The 20,703-nt window shown below is 44.1% G+C and overlaps 1 protein-coding gene across 1 annotated transcript in view; it reads left to right on the top strand.

Moving 5' to 3' along the window:
• Positions 1 to 20,703, top strand: part of LOC130122535 (kinase non-catalytic C-lobe domain-containing protein 1) — a 62,267-nt gene that overhangs the window by 21,212 nt on the left and 20,352 nt on the right. Inside the window, exons 4-17 of the mRNA XM_056291465.1 lie at positions 1,424 to 1,570; positions 5,884 to 6,001; positions 6,104 to 6,879; positions 7,262 to 7,376; positions 7,646 to 7,717; positions 7,895 to 7,956; positions 8,059 to 8,217; positions 9,049 to 9,126; positions 9,362 to 9,449; positions 11,576 to 11,771; positions 12,999 to 13,696; positions 14,152 to 14,290; positions 19,085 to 19,332; positions 20,007 to 20,368. Coding sequence (XP_056147440.1) covers positions 1,424 to 1,570; positions 5,884 to 6,001; positions 6,104 to 6,879; positions 7,262 to 7,376; positions 7,646 to 7,717; positions 7,895 to 7,956; positions 8,059 to 8,217; positions 9,049 to 9,126; positions 9,362 to 9,449; positions 11,576 to 11,771; positions 12,999 to 13,696; positions 14,152 to 14,290; positions 19,085 to 19,332; positions 20,007 to 20,368 — 3,258 coding nt within the window. The remainder of the gene's footprint in view (positions 1 to 1,423; positions 1,571 to 5,883; positions 6,002 to 6,103; positions 6,880 to 7,261; positions 7,377 to 7,645; positions 7,718 to 7,894; positions 7,957 to 8,058; positions 8,218 to 9,048; positions 9,127 to 9,361; positions 9,450 to 11,575; positions 11,772 to 12,998; positions 13,697 to 14,151; positions 14,291 to 19,084; positions 19,333 to 20,006; positions 20,369 to 20,703) is intronic.

Below are 20,703 nucleotides of genomic sequence, written 5' to 3'. Positions count from 1 at the left end.
TCTGCAGCCCTCCCTGGATCGGCAGAGGGGTTGCAGCAGCAACCGGGACAGCTCGGAAGAGTGGGGTGGTTGGCCGGATACAATAGGGGAGAAAAGGGGGGGAAAAGTTAAAAAAAAAAACATTGAGGGAGAAATTACTTGACTTCATTTGAACTTTCAAAACTCCCTGTGGTTGGTTCTGTGCCATAACGGGCTCATGATAGTCCGTTACGACTATAGCTAGTGTAGTGATATTCATATTTTACGCACACACACATAAAAGAAACACCCCTACTACTACCAGCAAACCTCACTTGTTTTTTTTCCTCGAGCGTTTTTTCACAAGGAGGCCTTTTTTCACAACCCATAGCTTAGCTCAGGCAAAAAAAAAAAAAAGGTTTTGGAAAGCCAACTATTTTGGTGTCCCACATTGGGATCCGCCTTGCACATGTGTGCCACCGCATAAGTATGGGTCATATACCACTTCAGCTGCATGCAACAATCACCATATCTGGGACGTGAACTCAGTGGCACCTGTTTCGGATCCGCCGCTGCCAAAAAGCTAACCATAATGTCTACTGTCAGCACAGAAAAGAAAAACACAAGCTCTGTCATTTATGTCCGAGATGTCACAGTTATAAACTAAAAGGGATGAGAGTTTCCTGTTTGTTTTTTTGTTTTTTTCTGTGCTTTGCTATACTAATCCAGAAGGGTGAAATGCCTGCTATCACCAGTGGTTGTCACCGATCTTGTATTTGTATCACCACTGCCTCCCGACATTTATATTTGATTAGGTTGCGCATGAAAAAAAAGAGTAAAGATTGAAAACATACTCATTCATCTGTTGGACAGAGCTGTAGGCTGTGAGGACTGTATGATATACTGGCAATACGAACAGGGAAAATGGGGAAAAAAATGTCACAATCACCTCAAATCAGTCATATGGAAGTCTTAAATGTTGGCTGCACGGTGGCCCAGTGGTTAGCGCTGTCACCTCAGAGCAAGAAGGTCTTGGGTTCAAACCCCAGGGTTGTCCAACCTTGGGGGTCATCCCAGGTCATCCTCTGTGTGGAGTTTGCATGTTCTCCCCGTGTCTGCAGTGGGTTTCTGGTTTCCCCACCATCAAAAAAATAAAGACATGTATATTAGGGTTAATGCTCCTGTCTGTGCCCCTGACCAAGGCAATGGATAGAAGAACTGGAGTTGGTCCCCTGGCGCTGCATGGCAGCTGCCCACTGCTCCTAGCTACACAGCTAGGATGGGTTAAATGCAGAGGAAGAATTGCCCCATGGGGGTTAATTAAAAAAAAATAGTAGAAGTAGTTGTATGTTTATAAATGTAAAGCATGATCCCTGTTTGTAAGTGGGATCCAGGTGGTTTTTCCTACATGATCCATACATGGAAGGTTGCTAGTGTTGTCTGTCTTCGCTATCCTCTGTTTCAGGGGCACGTTTACTCCCTTGGCTCCTCGCTCGCCGCTGCGCTGGACTTTGTCATTGAGCCAGAGCTACAGGTGGAGCTGGGAGATGACACTCGGCAGCTTCTGGAGCAGATGCAAGAGGAACAACCTGAGGACAGACCACTTCCACAGGTATCAAAGACCTGCCCGCTCTAACCGACCTATCACAATGGTTTCAACAAAGTATCAGAAAACTATATTTTGCTTGTTATCAGTTTGCAGATTATTCCAATCATATCATCAAAAGAGGTGCAAGTGTTGTTGAATAGTTCATCTTGTTAACAGTTTAATTCAATATACTGTCTTCATAATGCCACTTCCCAGAATTCTGCAGTAGATCCGAAGACAAAAAAAAAATCCCCAAAAAAACATTGGCAGTAAAACATCAGGGCACAAAAGAGTATAATAACATATTGTAGTCACCTGGTGTCAGAACTGAAGAAGCCACTTGAATGAAGGGCAAAACGTCTTCAAACTGAAATCTAATATTCAGTGAATTGATTTTAAACCTCTTCTGGATATTTTACTGCTTGGATGACTGAATTTCAATCAGCATGGACGTACATAAAATATATTCTGTTTTTATGACTTAAAAGAGACAGCTGATGGACCACAATTTCTCTGAAATTGTTCAGTCATTAGTTAGATCAGAGCCACTGTGATCGACAGCAAGATAATATAAATTGAATACAGCAGCTCCATATCACCCTGAAGTCTAAGGTTATACCTTCAGGTGAGACAATTTGCATTTGAATTGTTGAGGCACTATGCCCATAAAGTGTTCATGAGCAGCACCTAGTGGCAAACGTATGTCTGTGCACACACACACACACACACACACACACACACACATACACACACAGATACAAGTGTGCACACAGACATACAAGAACGCTCTGGTGCAAATACAGGCGGGAGGTCTTAGATTCTCAATCTCAGAATCATCAGAATCATGTTTATTGGCCATGTAGGTTTGCACAGACATGGAATTTTCTTTCGGTTTCATGGCTCTCTCAGTGTACTTAACATAGAATAACAACATTACCAACACAACAATCTTCAGATATATACTCAAGGACTGACTTATACAGGGTAAATAAGAGGTGATAAAGTGTAATGGTGGAGAGAATATATCAGAGATGCTGAAATAGATGTTAGTAGGTTACTTACCTACATGCCTGAGGTAGATGGACATGACAGAGCGTACCAGTATACATACAATGTACAGTACAGAATATGCAAAATGGTTGGATTTATTTGACAGTGTTAAGAGTTAATTTGAATGACAGCCCGTGGAAAGAAACTTTTTATATCTGGTCGTTTTGGGGTGCAGTGTTCTGTAGCACTTACTAGAGGGGAGGAGTTGGAACAGGTTGTGACCAGGGTGTGATGGGTCTGCAGTGATGTTGCCTGCCTGTTTCCTGAGTCTGGAGATGTGTAAGTCCTGAATGAAGGGCAGGTTGGCACCAATGATTTTCTCTGCAGACCTAACTGTCTGTTGTAGTCTGTCCCTGTCCTGTTTGGTTGCCGAACCAAACCAGACAGTGATGGATGTGCAGAGGACAGACTGGATTATTGTAGTGTAGAACTGAATCAGCAGTTCTGGGGGCAGGTTGAATTCTTGAGCTGGTTGGGAACGTACATCCTCTGCTGGGCCTTTTTGATGATTGTGTGCCTTTCTGATGATTGTGTCTATGTTGGATGCCTACTTTAGGTCCTGGGAGATTGTGGAACCCACAAATCTGTAGGTTTTTACCGTAGACACCGTGCTGTTGAGTATGGTGGGGGGGGGCAGTGTCATCTCCACTGTTTTGAGCATGTTCAGCTCCAGGTTGTTATGGCTGCACCAGAGGGCCAGCTGATCAGCCTCCAATCTACGTATATGCAGACTCGTCACCATCCCAGATAAGGCCAATGATGGTTGTGTCGTCCGCAAACTCTGAAGTTTAACAGACGAGTCACCTGAGGTGCAGTCATTTGTGTGGAGAGAGAAGAGTAGAGGGGAGAGCACACATCCCTGAGGAGCGCCAATACTGATTGTCTGGGTGCTTAATGTGATTTTCCCCAATCTTACCAGCTGCCTCCTCCGAGAGCTAAAAACCGTGAGCTACTGAGCTAAAAACCCAATGGAGATCGGCAGCACTTGGCCTTGGGTCCAAACTTTGGGTGCTAAAAACACAGGCTTGGGTCCCAGCGCCATAGACCCTTTTACAGTTGGTAAACAATGATCACATGATTTAGTATATGCGCGCATTTTGGCAGCAAAAAATTGATTTTATTATTTACGACCATACAATTGTATGCTATAACCTCTTATTTATGCTACAATATAACTTCTATTTGTTATGATAGCCACTTATGTATTTATCTAGACTCGTTTTATTGCTTGTAGCCACAATCTTTGCCTATTTGCATTGAACGGTCTTTTCCCTGATGGAATGCGGTAGAAATTAATCCCTTTAAGTTTTGCTAGACCTGTTCTGGCAACCCACAACACAACAAGATGACATTTTAAAAATGTAAATATCAATTGATCAAAAATCCACTTGCACTCTGCATTGATTGGAGATGGAATAATTGCCTCTTTTGCTGCCAAAATGCACGCGCATACTATGCGTGACGTATGTCATAAAAGGGTCTATTGAGGAGCTGCTGCTGCAGCAGCAACTGTTGTATCTCTTGGCAGTGGGGAAAATGCTTGGGCAGGAAAAAACACAGCCGCACAGTGCTTTTGACCAGCCAGGAAAAATTTATCAACCTCCTCGGCCAGAGCACGGCAGTCAGTGATGGCGGTGATGGCCAAAGCAGCCCATACCTGAGAGGGCAGCATGAGTTCAGATGGCTTACTGTCACCGAGGCCTTGTAGAGAGAAGAGCCGGCTGGCCTGCTCAGCATCAGAAAGTTCAAAAAATTTCAACAGGTGAGCCTTGAGTGTCTCGTATTTATCCTGCTGCAGAGGAATTTTGAGAAGGCTCACCACTCTGGTTGCTGTTGAACTCCCGAGGGCCAACGCCACATAATAGTATTTTGTGGCGTCCACGATGATTTCCTGCAATGCGAACTGCGCTTCCGTCTGGATGAACCAAGCTGAGGCTGACGACTCCCAGAACTCTGGCAGTTTGAGAGAAGCTGCTTTAGTCGTCATGTTCATGAAGAGCTGTGTCTGGAAACATCCAGCAGACAAATGTCAGGTCGCCAGTGTGGAAGTTGGGGGAAAACATAGATAAACAATGTCTCTCTTTGACTACATGAACGCGTGTGTCATTTATTTCCCTTTTTCACAACCCTGCCTCCACAACATAGCACTGCGTTACCATGGCTACACACTGAGCCCTTAAAGTGAGCATGTTAATTTAATACAAATGAGAAGCTGTGGTGAATTATGTCCATAAGTTCACTACAGTAGCACCTTTTTGCCACTCTGATCTCCTTTGTGAGTGTATTTCTGGCTTTGTTATACCGGATCCTCTTTCCACTCCTGTAGGCTTCCTCTTTGGCCTGATGAAGCTGCCTGAGTTTAGCTGTGAACCAGGGCTTATTGTTGTTGACGATCCAGAAGGTTTTGGTGGGCACACACATGTCCTCACAAAAGCTGATGTAAGACATCACAGTGTCAAGTCAGTTCGTCCAGGTCTGTAGATGCAGCCTCAAAAACACTCCAGTCAATGCAGGTGAGGCAGGCCTGGACCTCCAGTTTTGACTCATTGGTCCATTTCCTCACAGTTTTAACCACAGGCTTTGCAGATTTTGGTTTCTGCCTGTAGGTTGGGATAAGATGAATCAGATGGTGATCAGAGAGGCCCAGGACTGCACGAGAGACAGAACGATAGGCATCCTTTGATATTGTATAACAATGGTCCAGAGTGTTATTGTCTCTGGTGGGACATTTAACATGCTGTCTTCATTTTGGCAGTTCGTGGCTGAGGTTTGCTCTGTTCAAATCCCCAAGGATGATGAGTCGGGAGTCCGGATATTTGCAGATATATTTTTCATGGTCATATCTTGGTCAAAACAAAGACTTAAAAGCCAAACAAAAAAGAAAAAGCCAAAACACTCAGTTAGCTTAGCAAAGTCTCTTTAATTGGAAATTATTATTTTAGTAAATACACTATTGAAGCCAACATTAAAATTTCCAAATTGTATGGTATTTACTGTGGACTCTACTTTCTTTGCATAGAGACAAGAATGTTCCAGATTTCCTCTTTTAAGTAATTTCTGTGCTCTGCTGAACCACAATCTTAAAGAAAAAAAACAACAACAAAAAACAAGAAGCTGCACACAATAAGATCCTTCATTCTGTTTCAAATCATACCATCCCATTTTCACTTTGATTTGTTCACATGTATGTTCAGCTCGTATCACAATATTAAGTTAAAAACGAAATGTATACAATTTATTTTTGTCCATATTGAGAAGCCCTAATCGTGATATTCCCGCTTCCAAAGGAAATCCTCTCATTTGCAGAAGCGAGGCTTACGTGCACCTCCTCTGCAGCAGTTTGCCGGAAACTCTCCTCTATCGGGCGACGGGTCCTGTCAATTGAATCGGTGTCGACTTTCCAAGGTTTGCAATAAAACATACACCTCTGTCGAGCCAACAAATGTCATCATTTGGTCTGCATGTTGATCCCTCATGATGAGACTTTCTTTCTGTGTGGCTCCACAGATGGACCGGAAGGCTCCTGGGAGGCGAGGTGGCAGTATACCAAAACCAGGTGGCCGCTGAATAAACTGAGCACAGATGACAGAACAGACTTAGGCCTAGACAACGGTTTCAGTGCGAATGGCTTCTCCAGGCAGCAGCTATGCAGAGGCTGGGACCCCTCTCTGTGGGCGGAGGAACTGGACAGCATTGAAAGCGACGCCATGATCCCGAGAGAGGATTTGGACTGCCGGTCCCAGAGCAGCTCCCCTGTGAGGTTAAGACCCCAGCAGAGGTCAAGCAGGGTGAGGGGGGCCCTGAACCGCTCCTGTTCTGTCCCGGACTCCAACAACCCCCCGTGTCTCTCTCCAATCCCCCACGGAGATATCAGCATACCCGTGTCGGACCTCACGGAAATAGGGTCGGATGAACACTTGGACTGCAAGCATGCGTGGAACAACAGACTTAAGGAACTGAATCGGGGGAAGTCCTGGGAGTTGTATGACTATGGTGGCACAGAGGAATGTATGAACTCAGTGGTAGACAGCCTGGTATCAAAAGGGAATAAGGATGCTGTCAGTTCTTTTTGCAGCGGAGAAACAGAGACTGTAATGTGTAGTGAAAGCTCAAGAGCTCAAGAGCTCAGCCAGCCCCGAGGGTCCTCCTGTACCCCCATTCATGACCGGGACATTGAATGTAGCACTGCAAGTGACAAGGGCTTATTAAACCGCAACATCTACATTCGTGACAACCATATGACCAAAAGCATGCTGTGCCTCAAAGAAGAATCTCAGGATGAGGTTAGCCTGTCACATGATTCCTCAGTGATGATCACATGATTTCAGTGTTGAATCCGCTCAAACAGATCTAACCCCTGTGTCAGCTGTAATGTGCAAGTGCCCTAATGCATGGTGGTCCCTTTCTGTTGCCCTAGTTGTACCAACCTCACCATTTAGTTAGATAATAAAGAAATTCAGTAGTGGAAGAAAAAAACATAGATTTGTCCTCTCACTACTCTCATTATTACTAAGGAACAGTCAAAACAACAGAAAATGATAAGGTAGTCAATATTTGAATTTGTACTATCAAGGTTTTATTTTTAGTAGTATTTATTCATGTTTCTCTTTATTACTTGATCTTATCCTATATATATATATATGGTATTCCTTATTTTGTCCTCAGTGGATCTCTCTCAGAGAGCTGCTTACTAGGTGTGGGCGTAGGCTGACGGTGAATGAACTGTGGGCTCTGTGTTACACCTGCCTCTCCACCCTCCAGACTTACACCGATTTCCCAGGTGAGCTTGCCCCATTTCATGAATGAAAACCACGTGGTGCATCAGCACTCCCCACAAGACCGCTGAAATGTTTCCAGCTAATCATAAGAAAAGTAATTCTTTGTTCTAATCAATCAGTTTGTTTAACTTATGATAATAACTATAGTAATTTGGTTACTCTGGTTGAGAATTCATATGAGGGAGTGGAAGAGTACATGTTTAAGTTCTGATATGTGGTATGAAGTCGGCTCATACTGTGTTTCTTTACAGCCGACTTTTCTTTTTTCCAGCCTATCTATGCCTTGACACGGTGTATGTTGGCTGCGAAGGGGAAGTGCTTTTCTTGAAACCCAAAAACATAGGTAGGATCATCGTGATGCATAATTTAGTATCTGTCGTAGTGCGAACTCATGCTTCCACGTCTTTTCTTGTGATTAATGATTCATTTTCAACAGTCAAAAATTCATAAAGCGCTCTTTTGACAAGGGTGTGTCTTCGAGGTCTTTTTGAACCTGAACATCCTCTGATTTTCCCTGCAGGATCCTGCGATGCATTTTATCTTGCACCTGAATATCAAGACCATGGAATTGTAACTGAAAAGGTTTGTCTGTCGGTCTCAGTTTCACGCCATGTTTTAAGTGAGGATCCTGTCATCGAGCGCCTTTGTTAGTGTGTGTTTTCTGTCTGTCCTCGCTTGGATTAGGCGTGTGTGTATGGGGTGGCGGCTATCCTTTGGGCCACAGCCAAGTTCACCCTATCCCCCCACCAAAAGCTGGCCATGCCGCGCAAATTGAAGAGACTTCTGCTTGAGATGGCGAAGAGGACGCCCATCGAAAGGCCCTCCATTGTCGTAGCCAAAAAGGTATGGCCTCTTCTTCATCATTCTCTTACCATTTTTAAAAACAGTATGAGTTGGTTGTAATGCAACATTTCAGCATTAATTAGTTATTAATTATTAATTAATATCTTATTTTGCATGGGAAACTGCAGAAATCACAGTTTAAATTTGCAAGTTCACAAATGCTGCGTATCTATTTTGGTGGGGGAGGAATCATCGTTAAAATATACAGGATTCATTTTCTGAAAGAGTTACCAATTCAGGGCGGCACGGTGACGCAGTGGTTAGCATGGTCGCCTCAGCAAGAAGGTCCTTGGTTCAAACCCCGGGGTAGTCCAGCCTTGGGGGGGTCGTCGCAGGTTGTCCTCTGTGTGGAGTTTGCATGTTCTCCCCATGTCCGCATGGGTTTCCTCTGGGTGCTCCGGTTTCCTCCCACAGTCCAAAGACATGTAGGTCAGGTGACTCGGCCGTACTAAATTGCCCCTAGGTGTGAATGTGTGTGTGTGTGTGTGTGTGTGTCGGCCCTGTGATGGTCTGGCGGCCTGTCCAGGGTGTCTGCCCGCCTGCCGCCCAATGACTGCTGGGATAGGCTCCAGCATCCCCGCGACCCTGAGAGCAGGCTAAGCGGTTCACATAATGGATGGATGGATTTAAGGTTACCAATTTTCCTTCGGAAGAAACTATCTTTTCTTCTATTCTTTTCTTTTTTTCTATTCTTTTCTATTTTTTATATTCCCTATCCCTAGCCTTTTTTCACTCAAACACAAAATTAAGTCTTGAAGGACAGATGTCTATGTTTGAAGCTAGTTTTGCTCATACGTTTTCGTTAAACATCTTCATCTGCGGCTGATCTAGATTTGCCGCGACTACTTGTCCCGTCGGGGGACCGCCGCTGAAACTGTGTGGAGCCAACTCACCCGCAGAGTTCACCAGGTGAACATCTGACTGTTTCCACCGCATGCAAATTTGCACCTTGTTCAGACTTTTTGTTGTTTATTTAAGCTTATATACATTCCTGTACAAAACCTGAGTATGAATAGGACCGTTCATTCTGGGCTGTGCGATCATGCTGCTGTGGCCTGCCTTACTTTGGTTAACTGAAGAAATAAGATTCGATTAAATTAATCTTTTTTTCTTCTTTTTTTTTAAATGTTTCCTCCCTTTTTAGACAGTTTCAGAATCAGCTGACACAGAGGATCAGAATGCACCGGACACGGATCCAAACTCAATTGGGGAAGCGACACATATGAACCGTAGTAAGACTGATCAACTTTTGCATAGCTGACCCTTGTGCAAACGTGTTGTTGACTTTGAAATATGTGTTATCGACTTGGGGTACAAAACATGAGGAAGACCTTTTTTAACAACAAGTGGAAGCTCCTCTTCTCCCGTATGTGTCTGTCATCCATGTTGAAAGTAGATTGTAGCACTTTACAATGAGGCATACTTTATAAAGTCTTTTTAAATGGTTACTAACTACTCAGTTTATGCTTAATAACTCCTTTATCAGTGTGTTACAGATAATAAGTAATAAGCTGTTATAACACATTAAAGGTCCACTTCAGTCAAATACTGCTCCATTATAATACAACATGTTCCCTTAGGTCTACAGTTACTTTATATAATGGTTTTAGTCCAAAATTGCATATTTGCTGTGTTTTTGACTTAGCATATGACATTTATCACATGACACTTACAAGACAATATTCTGTGCGTGTGCCTTTACTTAAAGGTGATGTGTGTGTGTCTCTGTGTGTGTGTGCATGCATGCTTGCATGCATGCATGCGTTTGGAGGAATTACTCGAGTTGATCGTGTGCATGTGTTATCCATGCATGTCCATGTATTTCCACACACACAATTACAGATATTTACTTTACTAAGACTTCTAAAAACTTGAATTAAGGGGTGTCCAGGTGGTGTGGCAGTCTATTCCATTGTCTATCGACACGGGGATTGCCGGTTCGAATCCCCGTGTTACCTACGGCTTGGTCAGGCATCCCTACAGACACAATTGGCCGTGTCTGCGGGTGGGAAGCCAGATGTGTATGTGGGTTTGTTTCCTGGTTGCTGCACTAGCGCCTCCTCTGGTTGGTCGGGGGACCTGTTCAGGGGGAGGGGGAACTGGAGAAATGGCGTGATCCTCCCACACGCTACGTCCTCCTGGTGAAAATCCACACTGTCAGGTAAAAAGAAGCAGCTGGCGACTCCACATGCATCAGAGGAGGCATGTGGTAGTCTGCATCCCTCCTGGAGCAGCAACCCAGACAGCTCGGAAGAGTGGGGTAATTGGCCTGATACAATTTTGGGGGGCGGGGGATCCCAAAAAAAAAACTTGAATAAAATCCAAATATTAACAACAGCCACCACTTTTAGAAAATAAACTAAATAATTACAGAAGAAAGAAACACTGGACCTAATTTCTCCCATAATGCACCATATGCCTTGAATGCACATATATAGCACGGTGTGATTGTGTTTTTTCTGATAACCATCGGCGATTGGAGAAATGATGGACAGTAATCTGTGCTCTAATCAATAACCTGTCAATGAGTTATTCTTTGCTTTGATTGAGCAGCATATGGATTATGGCTGGTTTTGGATAAAACAAAAATACCAGACATGTAGACTTCTTCTGGTTGACTTTTCCAATAAATCACTTGAAAACCGGACTGTCGGTGCATAAGCTTGTGTCCCTGAAATATGTAGTGTTTGGCTTCCCAGCGGTGAGTAAAAGCTTACGTTCCTTCCCAAAGGACGTTTAGATGTGCTCGCGTTCCTCGTGGACGTACGGTGAACATACTCTGTGACATAGGCACTCCGAGACACAACACACGACTGATGCATTATGTGAAAATTTACAGAGGTGGAGCCTTCACTAAAACCAACCACCGGGTAGGCCCTTTACTCGAAAGACTTTCTGGGTTGCCAAGTTTGGAGCCCATGTGGGGAGAGTCTCCACGGACGTTCTCTCAGAAGCCATGCGAGTAAACGAAGACGGCCAAACCTCACCTCTGTGGAAACCCTCACATGTTGGTGAAATGTGCGCTTCCATTCTGGCTACCCATAAGGGCTTCTTATCAATGTATTATAACATCCTGTCGGTTTATAACCCCTTAATGAATGAGTTATTAACCATTAATAAAGTAATTAGTAACCACAGAGTATAAACCCTTTATAAGGTGTGACTAATTGTGAAATGTTGCCAACAAGAGTGAATTGATGAAATCAATAAAAGGTCACAGCCTGACTTGGAATCACTTCCTATTCTCCGCCCTGCAAAAAGTGGGTCTGCCTGTTTTTTTGTATGCTGAACGGAACCAATGTTCTACGTGAGAAAGAAGCCTTGATATTGTTACTGGCATCATTTTAATTGTGTGTAGGCTTTGTGCCAATGGCCTCTGAGAGCCGATTGGCTCCTGTGCCTGGCCCTGTTCCCCACAGCTATCCGATCATCAGCAAGGAACTCCGACTCCCAGAGGCCTTCACTTCCAGCGCTACGCACTTCAGCCCTATCATTCTGACCCAGGAAGGAGACTCGGAGGAGTGGACCGCAAAGCCCGCAGCTGCTATTGACGGGTACCGGCTTCCATTAAAACCCTGCTCATGGGGTGTCCAAGTAGCGTAGCGGCCTTTTCTGTTGTCTACCAACATGTGGGTCGGCGGTTCGAATCCCCACGTTACCTCCGGCTTCGTCAGGCGTCCCTACAGACACAATTGGCCGTGTCTGCGGGTGGGAAGCTGGATGTGGGTATGTGTCCTGGTCGCTGCACTAGTACCTCCTCTGGTTGGTCGGGGCCCCTGTACGGGGGGGAACTGGGGGGAATAACGTGGTCCTCTCACGTGCTACGTCCCCCTGGTGAAACTCCTCACTGTCAGGTGAAACGAAGCGGCTGGCGACTCCACATGTACCAGAGGAGGCATGTGGTAGTCTGCAGCCCTCCCCGGATCAGCAGAGGGAGTGGAGAAGCGACTGGGACCGCTCGGAAGAGTGGGGTAATTGGTCAAGTACAATTAGGGAGAAAAGGGGGGGGGGGGGGACAAACCTGCTCATTGTGATTAACTAGTACTTTTTTCACAAGTTGAGCAGTTTTTTATGACTTTAGAACTTTGAAGAAGACTGCACGTTACACCCTATTGTTTATATTATAGTGACACATATATATATATATATGCTTTTCAAGTTAGTCAGGGTGTCTGCGGGTCCCTTAAAATATTAGAATGTCTTATATTCAATTTTACAGATATTGGGCTTTAAAAGTCATACAGTTGTCTTAAATTTGAATTCATGACTTAACATTGATTCAATTTTAACATTTTATGTGATTTTATGTATTTTTGTCTGAATTAGTTGAGTTCTTCTGCTGCAGTATTAATATTTTTAATAGCAAATAACACCCAAAGCCTTCCTAAAGCTTACCTCTGCCCTGAGTCTCTACCTGGCTGCTGCACTAGCTGGGGAAAACACGCGATGCTCAAAAAGAAACAAGTCAGAGTGTCAATAATTATTTTCACCTTTGTAATGTTTATGGAACTAGCTATACAAGAATTTATATGCATAAAACATAAGCTGGCCCCTCTCAATTATGGCCTTTTTTTACCCCCCCTCCCCATTTTTTAAAAGGTTCTAGAATTGGCCCTACTTGTATCACCTGTCATCTAAAACCCTGCAGCATGATTTGTTCTAAAATCGGTTTATTAAAAAAAAAAAATCAGAAGGGAAGGCGTATAATAGAGTCAAGTTAAAGCTGAGATTGCTAGTTTGTGTCTCAAGAGGTTGTGTAAGAGGTTTTGTTTTGTTTACAGGACTGTGAAGGAATCTACAAGAACCAGACAGAGTCAACAAGAGATGCAGGGAAAGGGTTTTGCTTCTGTCCCACACTCATGTCTTACACACACAGAGACTGGCCCGCCTGCTGACAAACTGGACTGTCCCGCTGATGAGACGGCGATGAGCTCTAAAGCTGTCACAGCGTCCGCATACCCTCATGTGTCGGATCCATCTCTGAGAGTTTCACTCACGCAGTTGTCATCTACTTGTCCCCACGGCTGTGGCGTTTTCAACAATTGCCTCTTACATCAGGACCCCAAGACAGGGTGTCTCATGTTAGTGCCCGTCCACATTGTCACTTCAGAATCTCTGCCTGGCTTGGAGTTGAATCTGCCCTTATTTCAAAACTCTACCCAGGGACAAACCAGACATCTAGACAGTACCAACCTGTTGACCGTGAACCCAGAGCGAGAAGGCTTTGACCCGCTTCGGTTTTATCGTAATGATTACCCGGTCACTTGTAACAAAACCCTACAGCACGCTGTCACCACAACCAACAATGGAGCAGCAGATCCAAGAACGCAAGATGAGAACGAGTCCCCCTTGGCGTCCTGCGGATCTCCTAAACTATCTACCAACATCCATCCTGCCCTGCAAAAAGTGATTGACCTTCTGAAAGGAGGGCTTTTCTTTGAAGACTATTTAGAGGATGGGCAGGAAGACCCAGTCATGGGTGTGTAACTTTGTGTTAACTGTCTCCTTCAAGCATCACAATCTCAACATCCCATCAGTTTTTTAAAGAGATAGGAGGGATTGATACAGTAAAACTGAACATATGCTTTTTATATATACTATATACATACACACACATACACACACACATATGTATATATATAATCCAGTGAGTCAAGTATATTCTTTATGAGACAGTACAAGCCTGTTTCATGGCATAAGCATTTATATATATATATATATATATATATAGCACGGGGTTTTTGGAAACCATCAATGGTGTTGATAAAAGTGCTCAACAAATGAGCAGAATATTAAGATTTGTATAGATATAAAAGTGTTTTCTTCCTGGATATTGGACTTCAACACTGCCACCAATTTACACCTGATTTGCAGAGAGCAGAGCACAAAACCAGGATGAAATTTAAAAATCTGTTGTTTTTTTCCTTCTCCAAGGGCAGTACAACTGTTCTTTAAAGGACCTACAGTACCAGACTTTTGCCAGTCTTGTGAAGGAGAGGTTTAGGGATCTGCACTGGGAAGAGGATTTGCTGGGTGTGTTGCGTCACCTGGTTAACTACAGCCCATCGACTTTGTGAGTATGATTTCTAAACTCAGGTCTAACTCATATTGAAACTTAATTATTGTACTCGAAACCTGTAAATGGAATTTTTATCAATTGAAATGGAATGTTCCAATCCATCCATCCATTATCTGAACCACTTATCCTGCTCTCAGGGTCGCAGGCCTTCACTGCATTCAATCTTCAACTTTAATCTTCAAATTCAGTAAGTTTTCAAATTCGGTCCTTCAACTTTAGTCTCAGTTTTGTGTATCGTGATGAGATCGAAGATAGCACAGTACCATGGCAACTCACTACGAGCTACTCGCTTTATTTGTTTTTGTGTTATATGTTGCGTTTGTTGCACAAGACTCACCTTGCACAATTATGTATGATCGTCAGACTTTACTAGACATAAGATTAGTTCCCATAAGCTTGAAGCTGCAGGACTTGCCGAGAGAGATTACCTACAACAAACAGGTACCACCACGGAGTCACGGCCACAGACAGTACTACCGAAGGCGAGGTAAATGATGTGGCATCCTACCCAACTCGATTTCCATTGTACTGCTGTCTAATGTCCAGTCCCTCCACAACAAGCTGGATGAACTTCATTGCCGAATAAGCTCTCAAAGGGACATGGAGGAGGGTTGTGTGTTATGCCTTACAGAGACTTGGCTGGGCCTTAATATACCTGATAGGATACAACCGGAGGGTTTTTCTGTGCCACCGCATGGACCATTCCATGATGACTAAGGTAAAGCAAGGTGGTGTATGCTTCTTTGTTAACAGTTCATGGTGACCTGATGTAGAAATAGTCTCTCAGTCCTGTTCGCTAGTGTTGGTACAACTATCAAGAAGGTGCAGACCATTCTATCTCCCAAGGGAATTTCCCTGCTGTATACATACCGGCATAAGCTACTGCCGCAGCAGCACTGGACGAACTGTATGGAGCCATTAGCAGGCAGGAGAACTTGCACCCTGAGGCCATTTCAATTCTGGTGGGGAGCTTTAACCACTGTAACCTGAAATCTGTGCTACCAAAATTTTACCAACATGTCTCTTGCCCAACCAGAAGCAATAAGACTCTTGACCACTCTTACTCCACGGTCAAGGCAGCTTACAGATCTATCCCACGACCTCACTTTGGGAAATCCAACCACATGTCAGTGCTGTTGCTTCCTGCCTACAAGCAGAAAGTGACGTGCATGCAGCCCACTGTGAGGACAGTACAGTGCTGGACTACAGAACACGAATCCAAACTTCGGGGATGTTTTGAATCAACAGACTGGTCAATCGTCGAAGATTCAGCCTTGAATTTGGATGAGTATGCTGAATCACTCGCTGGCTATGTTATATTCTGTGTGGATAACTGAATCCCAGTATGGTCTACTCTGACCCCAACCAGAAGCCTTGGATTAATAGCGACATTTGCCTGAGGTTGAGGAAGCGTACCACTGCTTTTAAATCGGTGGGACAAGGAATGCTACAAAAAAATCAAGGTATGACTTATGGAGCGCCATGAAAGCCACTAAAAGACAATATCGGGACAAACTGGAAAATGACTACAGTGGCTATGACTTGCGGCGCATGTGGAAGGGGCTGCAGGCAATTACCAGCTTTAAATCTACACCCAGCGTGGCTATCAACACCTCTGCTGCTCTCCTGGATGAGCTTAACAACTTTAATGCCGATTTTGAAGCTCACAACTTGGACCCAGTGACAGCAGCACAGTGCGCACCCGATGAAGTCAATTTACAGGTGTCAGAGGCTGATGTGAGTAAAACTTTCAAAAGCTTAAGGCTCGTAAAGCTGCTGGCCCAGACAGACAGCGTCCCTTCCCTTGCCCTCAAGGCATGTTACACTCAGCTATCTCGGGTTTGTACTGACATTTTAAACCTGTCATTGTGTGCGGTTCCACTGTGTTTTAAGAAAACCACCATTGTGCTTGTACCTAAGAAAACACCTGTCTCTTGCCTTAATTATTACCAACCTGTTGCTTTGACCTCTGTTATTATGAAGTACCTGGAAAGATGTGTTGTATCATATATAAAATGTAACATTCCTGCTACCCTTGACCCATTACAGTTTGCCTACTGTTCCAATAGCTCTGTAGATGATGCTATCTCACTTTCTGTGCACACTGCTTTAGCACACCTTGAAAAGAAAAATACCAGCATGTCAGAATGTTGTTTATTGATTAAAGCTCTGCTTTTAATACAGTTGTACTATCCAAACTGGTGTTGAAACTAAGAGGTCTTGGTCTGGGTAACTCTATCTGTAATTGGCTAGGCAGATCCCAGACTGTGAGAATAGGTAAAACATACTCATCCACATTAGTTCTTTGAACAGGCGTACCTCAGGGCTGCTGTCTCAGACCCCTTTTGTACTGTCTGTTTACACACAACTGTGTTGCCAAATATGATGACAACAGCAGCATCATTAAAGTTGCAGATGATATAACAGTGAGTGATCTAATAAGCGACAGTGATGAGAGTGCCTATAGGAGGGAAGTGGAAGATTTAACTATATGGTGCCATAATAACAACCTCTCTCTAAATGTCAGTAAGACAAAAGAAATGATTGTTGACTTTAGAAAGATCAGAGAAAATATTTCCATCAATGGGTCATCTGTTGAAATCGTGGACAGGTTTAGATTTCTCGGTTTACACATCAGAGACACCCTCACATGGTCCCTCAACACTGATTGCATCCTCAAGAAGGCCCAGCAGAGGCTGTATTTTCTGAGGTGCCTCAAGAGTTTTGGTACCCATACCAAAACTCCATCCATCCAGCCATCCATTATCTGAACCACTTACCCTGCTCTCAGGGTTGTGGGGATGCTGGAGCCTATCCCAGCAGTTATTGGGTGGTGGGTGGGGAGACACCCTGGACAGGCCACCAGACCATCACAGGGCTTACCAAAACTCGTTTCATCTAAAAAACATTACCGGAACATCAAATCACACACCATCCGTCTCAGTAAGAGTTTCTTTCCGCCGGCAGTCAGGTTGTCAAACAGCTGATGCACCCATATACACCTTACATTGTTGTGTTTTCATTTACTGTATATTGTGTATATGATATATGAATTCATTGTGTACATAGTCTTTTTTGGGGGGGGGGGTCCTCGTGTCCTTTGTCCTTGTGTGCCTTGTGTTAAGGCAGAGAGCCAGAGCACAAGAATTTCATTTTATTATTCTAAATACATATGACAATAAAGATTAACTTGAACTTGAACCTTTGGGTAAGCAAATTAATTTGACTTAATGAAAGATTTAGTGGAACGTCCCTCCAGCTAACCAGCTTTTGAGCCAAAAAAAAATTATCACCGCAATGCAGAATGCAACACATGAACAATCTGACAGCAACTCAACAGCGCTGTTTTCTGCCAGAAAGATGAAACGTCATGCTGCGGCATTAAATATCTGCATATCATGTGGGAAACGAAAGCAGATGACCAAACTATCCTGACTGCCTTCCAGATTTCTAACGAAGATTTCAAACTTCAGAGGCTCAGAGAGAAAAAGGCTTATAAAACGTCAAATGAAATTGCTGAAACGTCTCGAGCTGTGATTGTGAAAATAATGCCTGTTATGATGAAAAGGTGACGTAAGCGATGTCAGACTAATATGCTGAATTCTGAGGCGATATTTAGTTTACACCCGAACAAGCAAGACGCTTCTGTGTTTCAAACAGGGAGACGGCCAAATTTAACGGTGCCTTCGAGGCAGATTTTAAAATTGTCTCACGTAAGATGCTTTAGTCCTCCGCACACAAATAAACCTCTCCTCCTGCACACACTCACAAATGAGTGCACACATCATTCACATCAGCATTCATACGAGATGCTCTTCATTTAAACTTCACCAGGCAGCAAATAATGGTCCCTATGGTAACAACATCCAGGATGTTTTTATCAGCACTAAAGAGACTTGGAGGCAGCACTGAAAGGTGTATGTAAGACCACTCTTGCCTTGGTGTTGCTATACACACAAGGGGGTTTAGTGGATAAATTAATATATCAATGAAGGGAGGAACATCCCTCTTTGTACTCTTTTACCCTTATCGAAGACAAAGAGGATAGCAATGAGAGAGGAGGTGTGGACTTATCATTTAGCCTACTTTACCATGCTGTTTAGCTCCAGCCCTAAGCTTTAAGGTGCTGTGATGAGAGACCCTTTAATCTGCAGCGGTAGGGGAGACATCAGCAGCTTTGGTAACAGAAACTTTGTTCCCCCAGACAGTGTGGGGCTTTTGAAAGGACTGATTGGTGTTTTTTTCCCCCCTAACATTCTTTGAAGGAATACGGAGCTCTGTAACCTTCCTTCTGGAATGATGGTTTTGGCACAACTTTTGCACTGATAAGAAAGGGCCATAAAGGGCCTCTCTGCTCTTCAGACCCGGTGATGAAGGTCTAAGGAGTGCTAGATTGCTTTTCTTGCTGTGGATCAACATATGGTCTGCCTGTTTATTCTTGTTGGTTTGGTTGGTTGGTGCTGTTATGTTTGCCTTGGAGTGATATTGTCTCTGTTGTGTTTTTTATGTTGACTCAGTGCTCCCTCACTGCCATGACAAGGTAGTGCACAATATGCTGTATCACTTCAAACATTCTGTTTTGTGTTTTAGTCGTCCGTCTTCTGTGTTGCCTGTTTGGGCAGGCTGTCTCAGTGTTTGTTTGTGTGTGTGTGTGGATTTTTTTCTCCATATGAATGTAATGTGTATAGCTAGTGTCACTTGTGAGTCTTCTTTTCCTAACAGATGACTGTGACAACCTTTGGCATCTGTTTTGTGTATTTTTTTTCTCTTGTGATGTGCCCCATGCAGGGCCTCTAACGAGCAGCCACCATCAAAGTCTCCGCAAAGGGCAGCCACAACCTCACCCTCGAGCACCACCGTCTGGGGACAGAAAAGCGGGGCGCACCTGCACGGTCACCTTGATCCGATGCACAACATTTGCGTCGACGGTTCCGCCGCTGGAGACGCACGGGGAAGGACCCGTCTTGGTGAAACTGATACTTTCCAGGGAGATGTAGAAGCAAGACCGGAGGAGAACCAGAACCATGTCTGTCAGGGTAAGAAAGAGACGGACCGGGAAAATCAGCAACATAACTATAGTGTCAGTAATAACCAAGTCTGGAAAAAATAGGGTGTTATGATAAAAATTGATGAAGACGATACACAGTTATGCTTTCAATGGCAATTCCAATCTATTTGCAGTTGTTTCAAGCTATTGGTCCCATGACTGACTGCTGGATGTGGTTCTTAAGATTGTAGGATATTCAGGAGGATCCAAGACACGCTGGGCAGCTTCTAAAGAGTCCTTGGTCTGGGCAGAGTTTGCTTTAAAATTGTAATTCACTTCCTGGCTGCACACATGCATGCATGCTCTCTCTCTCGCTCTCTCTCTCTCACACAGAGACACACACACGCTTGCACATGCACGCACACTTTTGATAGCAAAATGTGGTAGAAATGGAGTTTTGCATGGAGTCTTGCTTATAAATAAGCTGTTTATTATAAACAAGGTTGCAAAGCAACAAAGTTAGCATCTAATTGCCTTCTGGCAGACAAGTTAAACAACGGGCAAATTGTTCAGCCTTGACAGGGAAGGCTGTGAGCCCTCCCTTTTTTGCCTCCTGACTGCCTTTTCTCAGTCAGCGCCACTTTGTTTTTGTTGTCCATCAGGACTCAACCACTCTCCCCTCTTTGTCTTACATCCCGACTGTCCCCTTGTCTCCCGGGCCAGGCGTGAGTGCTGCGGTGGAAGGCTCAGCAATGGACATCATGGAGGGAGGAGATCATCCGACGGGGGGCAGTGATGAAAGCCCCTCTGAAGCTGACTCTCTGGTGTGGAGAGAGGAGGGCCTGGGGGGGCCACCAGAGGACCAGATGAGCCCTGACTGCTCTGAGGACATGGAGGATAGCGTCTTTCTGGTCTCAGAGCGCTTCCTCTCCCATGGCTCCAGCACGGATGGATCTGGTCTAAGCTTCAACTCCGGCTGGGCCTTGGCCTTCTATGAAGAAGAGTGTTTCAGCCAGGAGGTGGTGCAGTATGCCCTCAATCTGGGACAGCACTCAGGATCACCATGTCTGGATGTGAAAACACAGGTGGGTAAACCCGAACCTGTGACCTCAAAACACAAGTGTCTGTCAGTGAATCATTTTTGACCTTATCCCTGTGTGCTCTGGGTTTGAAAAGGACATTTTTCGTCAGGCTATACACTGCCTATAAAGCTGAATTGGTGCATCTGCTATTTTTTAGGGAATTTTTCTTGAACACACCAATTCACATGTGTAATAGTAAAACACGTGGTTTAAGTATTTTTCTAAATAACCGTTATTTTAAATTTACAATAGGTAGATAATTGGGGGAGTGGTGTATATTTGCATAAACATTGTGTGTATATTTGTTTAGATGTGGACAATTTGGATCCTACGGTTGT

The sequence above is a fragment of the Lampris incognitus genome, chromosome 13 (genome assembly GCF_029633865.1).
Source record: "Lampris incognitus isolate fLamInc1 chromosome 13, fLamInc1.hap2, whole genome shotgun sequence".
NCBI classification, from domain to species: Eukaryota; Metazoa; Chordata; class Actinopteri; order Lampriformes; family Lampridae; genus Lampris; species Lampris incognitus.
The sequence above is the reverse complement of the archived record's forward strand: the minus strand, read 5'-3'. Positions and strand labels throughout refer to the sequence as shown.